Genomic DNA, 8,013 nt, shown 5'->3' on the forward strand with positions numbered 1-8,013 from the left:
CCAGAGCACAACCCGATCCGGCGCGCACGTGTGTAGTGCGAAGCATAACTCATATTTCTTTCTAGGCATAGGAGAGAAAGGGAATGCTTATAAACAACCCTCATTCTCATCTCCTATTCAACGTGAGACTAAACTTTCCTACTACAAACTTAAGTTTTAAGTTACACAACTCCAATCGCATTCAATTTGCAACTAGGCATAAGGTCTCGTGTGATCTATGCTGCACGCGCACGTAACAACAAATTTAACCAAATACATCAGATTTTTCTAGTCAAATAGGAGCTTACGATGCGAGATATCTTCAACATTCAACTCGTGTTAGCTTATCATTTTTTGGCAATAAGAAGAGATGGCAAATTCAAGAAGTTACCATCTTTCAATTGACGAATTAAATGCGACGTGGATCATCTCAACAATGGTTTTAATTTTTTACATAGAAAAGATGCTTAGGCTAAAAGGTTGTAGCCATTGATCTCCGTCGATGTAAGAAGCATTAAGAAAGGGAGAAGCTTGTGTATCGTTGAGCTGCTGACCGTAAGCTGCCCTCAGTGTTGTGTTCGCACCCGGCCCACTGCACCTGTACTCCCCAAAGAACACGGTCCTAACATGCGGGGGGGAAAAAAATAAGCCTCAAACACCGATCATGCGTATTATTCTTCCTCAATCAAAAAAAAAATTTACTTAACAAATGGGTTATGTGCGGTTCTTACTGATCTCTGTCTGGCGAGTTGAAGTCGTTCCACCCTTCAGAAGCTATAACGTCGGTCATGTAAGTATAAGCGAAGACGACGCGAGCGAAGGGCCGCCAAGCTCTGCCTAACCAGATCCTGCCCGTCCCTCCGACGAAACAGTTGATGAAAAAGAAGCCCGTGTTGTCGTCGCCCGTGCTCCTCCCGTGCGCGGTTACGACGCCGTTGATCACCTTCGCCCCGGGGGTCACCGGTTTGGCTACGGAGATTATGGTGCAGTTCTGCATCAAAATGCAGTAGAGGGGCAAAAACAAATCAACAAACGTCCGATTTCTAGCTGTGGTCCAGAGGGATATCAGCCAGCCATTGGATCAGTAATATTTACGCTTCAGGCTAATTAATTTTAGCTAGCTTTGTCTCGTGCTGCTAGGAATTGAAATACCATCATACCTCGTACAGGGACCTTCCATTTCCGAAGATGAAATCTATGGAGCCTTGGATGAAGCACTCCTTGAAATAATGCCGACCCTTGTCATCGTGGAGGGTATCTTGACCGCCGAAGAATCCGCAGCCCCAGAAGGCGGCCTGGTCGCCAGCAACCCTGATCGCCACCGCCTGTGCGCCGACCTCACCAGGCTGAGCTATCGGAGCGAGATTCTGATACGCCACATAACATAACTGGGGTTATATACGCACCATTATCACGAAACTTTACCCTCAAGTTCAGGAAACTTTACCCGGTTCGCATCATCGTGCATTTACGTACCATGAAACTTATATTCTTGGCGACGAAGTTAGCGCCGAACACTGCGACAGATGCGCTGTTAAAAGTTCCGTTGGCAGTCCTGGCAGTATCGTTCCATCCAAGCGCCGTCGTGATGAACCCTTGCCCTTGAAACGTGACGTTTTGTTTCGTAACAGGCACCGTTATTTTCTCACTAAAAACCATCACCGCACAAATCAGGTACTTCACGGTCAAGAAAACATACCGGTAATAGGACTCATTTTGTGAACAAAAAAAAAAAAAACTTACTAGTAGACCCCTTCATTGATCCATATAACCGTCCTCTTGGAGCTGAAGTTTTGAACGGCGTTGACAGCAGACTGAACAGAGGTGAAGTTGCAGCAACCGTTGGGATCGACGCAGAGGAAAGACGTGGTGTCTGTGTCCGGGGGAGGAATACCCGGTGGAAAATCGCTGCAAATGGTCGTCTGGTTCGAGCTTGGAGGCTTATGATGGTGATGCTCATCTATATCAGAGAAACAAAGACGAAGGTTTTCGAATGAAGGATTGAGGAGGAGATTGAGGCAATGTGAGAGATCGTAGGGTTGAGGGTAGAGGGAGAGGAGAGCAACGGAGAGAGAGGTGAAGAGGGTGAAGGTGAGGGTTGGAGTTCTGATCGCCATGGCGAAATGAGAGAGAGCGAGGGGGAGGAGTATATTAAGAGGAGCACTTGAAGTGTAAGGCTAGCAATGGGCATGACTTGCAGAGGAATTGTATTTGTTTTTTCTTTCTTCAAGCTTGAGAATGCAGTCAACCTAACAATGTAGGGTAACTGATCTTTTTCTTGATATAGATAAATAATCAACAAAGGCCAGAGGCTCTGGTGTTTGTAGGGCTCAGGTATTGTTTCTTCAGCACTCTACATGAAGCTCAGGCATCTAAGAAAACAACATAAACTTTTTTTTATTTAAATAATCGAACCCAAAACAATTCTCAAAACCTGTGGGAAGAAACTCAACTCCAGATCAACAGCGGTGGGTAAAACAATATAGAGTTAATAATAAGAGACAGTTAATGCAGTGGCGTTACAGATAACAGACGTATCATTCCGAGATGAAAAGCATTTACGAACCCAAAGAATGCAGATATCTGCTTTGAGTAACCAACAGAACATAAACTTCAAATATATCAAACGCGAATTGATGTTTCAAATAATTTCTAAGAAGCATATATGCACAAACACTACAACAATTCAATGAAGATGGAAACAGTAATTTTTCTAAACAGGGGAGTATCACAATAATCTCAAAATTAAGGCACAAGACTAAACTAAAGAAAAACTTACTTACTGTCCAAAATATCATTATCTGGAACAAATTTCGAGCAAAGGCGAACCAGTACAAATAAAAAGCTTACAAAATATGGTCTCATAAGCAAAAACTAATAGCCGAACAAACTACATAATCCCAAAAACAAAAAGCTCAGGGTAAAGCCAAGTCATCAAGGAAATAGGTTGGTGAGATACTTAGATTGCAGTGAAAGCCTTCTTTCCTCCACCAGTTGATCCAGCTGGAATGACCCTCAACACATTGAACCTCACAGTCTTGGACAAAGGCCTGCAGGGAAAATAAAGGTCGATCTATCATGAACTACTAGCAAAAAATATTCTATATAACAGAAGTAGCCAATGTTAAGAAAGTTCTTAGATGGACAGTTCTACAAGAAATTCACAAGAAGCTCATATTACCCCCAAAACAAAGGTTCTCAAATTAATAGAAAAAACATTAGGTACATATTAATAACAAGTGTGGGAAACTATTTCAATAGATTATTGATGGTAGAAATGCAATAAATCCTTTTCAGAAGAACTTGCAGTGAAACATAATTCTTCGACTTGCAGGTTCAAATTTCAACCATGACTTAATTTCCTGAAGTATGACGTTTATATAGTTTCGGTTTCCTTTAAAGAATTGTTTCTGACAATAATAACCATTCGGTTAGGAAGTGTCAAGTACGGTTGAGCTTCCGACTGTACGGATACATGTGCCATCATATAAAGTGAAACAAGTAAAACTTTGCTTCTTTTATATGACTAGGGCTTCTTCCTAATATGAACCTTAATTACAAATGATCCTACAAGAACCCAAATTAATATTTATGGACTTGAATGCTACACATATATACACATACTTGATAAACAAAAAACTTTGATAGACATTGAGACCTGTAAATTAAGTCTAAAAGAAAATGAAAAGTACATCTAAGACTACAATGAATCTAAATCATTCACAAGTCAATAGCCAGCTCAATAGAAAATATTTCAATTACTAGCTAAATAATATATTGTTTTACCTGCACTGGCCAATGATCACATGGTCTCCTTCCTTCACACGGAAGCAAGGTGAGATGTGAGCAGGAATATTCGAATGCCTCTTTTCATACCTGAGAAAGACGAGAAGTTAAATTTTATTTGAACTATGAAAAGGATCTCAGAAGAGCATAAACAAACTTTTAAAAAAAAACTTGCCTCTGATACTTCTTCACAAAGTGAAGGTAGTTTCTTCTGACAATAATAGTCCTGTTCATCTTGGCACTGTGGCATGTTCCTGCTAGAATACGACCCCTGATAGAAACATCGCCGGTAAATGGGCACTTCTTGTCAATGTATGTTCCTACAAGAAAGATAACAATAATACAATTTAGGTTGTATGAATGTAAAACAGATTAAGTGTACAACCTTCATGTGAAAAATCAAATAGAAAGAATTTAAATAAAAATAACACTATTTAATAAATAACAAGAAATCCCTACGGGGGGTTAATCATCTAGAACTTAAATTTGGAACTGGGATAAATTTTTAAGGTGTTAGTCACATAGAACTAAAACTAGAACAAAATTTTATAGTGTTAGTCAAGTAGAACTCTAACAAAACTAGAATTGAGATAATGGTACAAAATTATCCCGCTTTTTCATTTTTCTATACAAAAATGAGAGATCTAGTCTCTAAAATTATTCCATGTTTTAGCTTGGAACTAGGTGATAAAAAACTAGAACTCATATTTAATTTGTTATTTGTTATTTTTATATATTTTTTCTTTACTTCTTTCCTATTATGGTTATCACCATCATTAGACCATCATCATAATAATAAATGTCAATATCTTATAGTCTAACCAAAAATTATTTAATAGTAAAGAACATTCTCGTAAGGAATCATCAATCAATAATAATAAGTTTAAAATACATAAATAGTATTTATATCCTCAAATATGCATAAATATATATTTCATGATTATAAAAATTTATCCCACGTTATTTTATTAAAATATCCAGTTTCACAAAATTGTTCCTGTTTATCCCACTAAAATATATTACTAGCGAAAAATTATTCCACTTTAACAATTATCTCATTTTGCATGAAAATGTCCCAATTGACTAACACCCCCTACAAGAAACATATACAGTAGTATAATCTGGGAAGTTGGAATCCAAAGAAAATGTTATGTTGGAGAGTACCTATAACTATAATGTAGTGTTACAGAAAGCAAGTATTAATTATGTCTAAAAGTTTCTAGCAAACAGCCTGTAAGAAATGGCTATTCATTTCTAAACAATAAAGATGCTCCGGTACTGTCATGCCTTAATAAAAGAAAAAGATGTTGCACAACATTTGCTTCGAAACGTTAAAGCTCCACACTTATTGATTGTTGTTTGGGGGGAAAATTGCAAGAAAACTGAGAAATAAATTAGTATTAATCTCCCTAATTGACTTAGGAAAAGAGTAATTAAAATCTATAACAGCTAATGAATCCCAATCCATCTCTGATGCCATCCTACCTCCAGATCATGATATCATTTTTGAACATACATTTACTTGTCATACCACTATTTTTCAAGAAAAAACATATAGTATATCTCTACTAGCAATTTGGATATTTCCATTTAATTTATTTTTTGTATCATTTTGTACACGATAAGATGAAATTATCAAATCACACACTCTAGGGTAGTAGAGCCTGACATAATAATTACACTATATTAATGCATGTACTCTTGTAAAATGAGACAGCAGTTAGTTACTGGCTACACTAGTGAACCATTTTCTTGACAGATCCCAATTAAATTTGTATATTTGAAAATAACAGCGCATTTATATCAACTTCGAAAAAAAAAAATACACCGTCTAATTTACACCTGCAAAGGCTCGTATATCACAAATATTTCACATTTATAAAAATTCCATTACCATCAGCTTAGCTGACATAATCAGAATCACCAAAATAGTAATAATAAAATACCACATTTCACAGTTCACAAGTTGGAGAATTTTTCTAAGCAACTAAACAAACTACATATCCAGCAAAAAAAAACTGCTTTTTGTTAATGAGCCCAGTGATTCACCCCGATTTAATAAACAAAAAAAACCTAGAAAAAAAATAGCTCCGTACCATCGATGGCTTCTCTTGGCCGACCTTGAATCCGAGCCCAACGCTCTTCCCAGAATCTGTTCCCTCCCTTTCCAGGCCTTTTCCCCTTCCCTGATTTCTTCGAGCAAAGGAACACCTTTGGCTGCTTCAAGAACGCCTTCTCAGTCTGCAGACAGACAAACGAACAATCAACAGCCAATCAAAGATCGAATCTTTGAACAAATCGCAATGACATTTGTACGAGATTAGGGCTTGGGCTTTGGAAGAATTTACCTGCTCCGCCATTTTTAGGGTTTTTGCTGCGAGAGATTGGAGAGCGGCGCGAGAGGAGGAGGACACTGAGGGCGTGAGATTTGTAAACCCTAGGTTTTGGTGGTTATTAATAATAGGGGGTTGGAGAACGGGTAACAGTTATTTAACCCGACCCGCTCTGGTCGGCACTTTATTGAGGCCTGGTATTGGATCTATTGGGTTTTGCATGTCGTATCATATCATACTTCTTATAAGCAAAAGTTTGGGAAAATCTTTTGGTAGATAAAAATACCCTTAAATTTTAAATATTAATCCATCAAGTAAGAATGAGTTGATAAATTGATGAATTTTTATTAGACTAGTTTTTACACACGTGCAATGCACGTGATTTAATACCATGATTAAGTATTTTTTGCAGTTTGTGCTCATTTTTTTCTTTAAACTCTTACATCCCGATTATTTTTTTATGTTTGTTTAAATGGGATACACCCAATTTAAATTTTCATGTTGATATTTGAATTGACAAAAAACAAATATAATTTAAAAATAATTTGAATTTTCATATTATTTTTGACCGATATGAAACTAAGCTTTATTTGAGAAAGTATAGCATTGCAAAGTAAAAAATATTAAAATAATGTTATACAAGGAAGGTGAATATTTAAAATCAATATGGCAAAATGATTGATTTAAAGTATGTTAAAACGATGCAAAAGAGAATATGAAGTTTATTCCTAATCATTGATAGACTTCATAAAAAAATATAAATTAAAGATTAATGCTAACTCTAGTATACTTTTATATGATAAAAACATCCACATAAGAATATAAAAGTACTGAAAAAAATTCATGAAACTCTCTTCTAAAGATTCCTAATTTCACTCAAAATAATTAAACTATTCTATAAAATATTAATAAAATATTGTTTTCATTTCTTCTATTTTATTTTTTATTGAGTTAAGATCAATCATTCTTCAGGTTTATCATTTATCATTTCTCGGACAATTCTAGAGTATTGTCTTCATCATCTACATCAATTGTGACATCAGACTAATTTTGTATTTTTTATGCTATTATCTTTCCTATGCTCGTTAAATTTTTATCATCTCATTTAACTTTACAAAGAAGTCAAATGTACTTATGATGTTCAACACAAACTGCTCAAAATATAGACTTTGATTTTTTTTCCTATTTCAATGAGAATAAATATTAATTTCATATATATAAAATTCTTTGTGTTCCTAATTTATTACTTAAATAAATTAGAAGCTATCTCTTTATTTTCCTCTAAAATGAATTCTTCTGATGTGCATCCAATAATAATTTCTGTTATTTCAATAATATTACATTTGCTCTATCCCTGTCATTTTCCATAAAGATCTAAACTAAATACCTGCATTATTCATTACAAATTTCTCTTAGATTATAATATTAATATTTAATTTGAAGAACACAATATGGAATTATGAATACTTACTAATTTTTCTTATGTCTTCCATGGAGATTTTTTATTTGATTAGGATAAAGTTATTAAGTTATTTTTTAATGTAGCTCATCCAGTGCTTCATTAATAGATATGTCTTTGTTAAAGCCAATTCAAGTGATTCATTAACGTTTTCTGAATTTTAGATTTATTTCCATCACTTTCCCATTTATAATGAAAATAACTCAATTCTTTTAAAGTTATCTCTAAATATTCTAATAGTTTCTCCATATGTAATTCCTTGTATTCTTTTACCTTATAAATATTATTAACGTCAAAGATTAAAGTTTCTAAATTAAAATCAATTAATGCTAAGGTATAATATTATAGTGTTTTATCATTTCTATGGATTTAAACATCTATCAATTAATGTTACGAATGTATTTTGGCTACCCCAACTTATTACTAAAATTATATGAAATTACTTTAATTTATATA

The 8,013-nt window shown here is 34.9% G+C and overlaps 2 protein-coding genes across 2 annotated transcripts; both read right to left on the minus strand.

Moving 5' to 3' along the window:
• LOC109844574 (probable pectinesterase 8) lies at nucleotides 297-2,606 on the minus strand. The gene is made up of 5 exons (XM_020413680.1): nucleotides 1,723-2,606; nucleotides 1,456-1,627; nucleotides 1,140-1,346; nucleotides 711-970; nucleotides 297-601 (listed from the first exon to the last, which is right to left on the minus strand). The coding sequence occupies exons 1-5, from the start codon at nucleotides 2,094-2,096 to the stop codon at nucleotides 430-432; spliced, it is 1,185 nt and encodes a 394-aa protein (XP_020269269.1). The 5' UTR covers nucleotides 2,097-2,606; the 3' UTR covers nucleotides 297-429.
• LOC109844575 (40S ribosomal protein S11-like) lies at nucleotides 2,708-6,225 on the minus strand. The gene is made up of 5 exons (XM_020413681.1): nucleotides 6,114-6,225; nucleotides 5,862-6,006; nucleotides 3,941-4,085; nucleotides 3,766-3,855; nucleotides 2,708-3,029 (listed from the first exon to the last, which is right to left on the minus strand). Exons 1-5 carry the CDS (start codon nucleotides 6,123-6,125, stop codon nucleotides 2,939-2,941), a joined length of 483 nt encoding a protein of 160 aa, XP_020269270.1. The 5' UTR covers nucleotides 6,126-6,225; the 3' UTR covers nucleotides 2,708-2,938.

The sequence above is a fragment of the Asparagus officinalis genome, chromosome 6 (assembly GCF_001876935.1).
Source record: "Asparagus officinalis chromosome 6, Aspof.V1, whole genome shotgun sequence".
NCBI lineage: Eukaryota > Viridiplantae > Streptophyta > Magnoliopsida > Asparagales > Asparagaceae > Asparagus > Asparagus officinalis.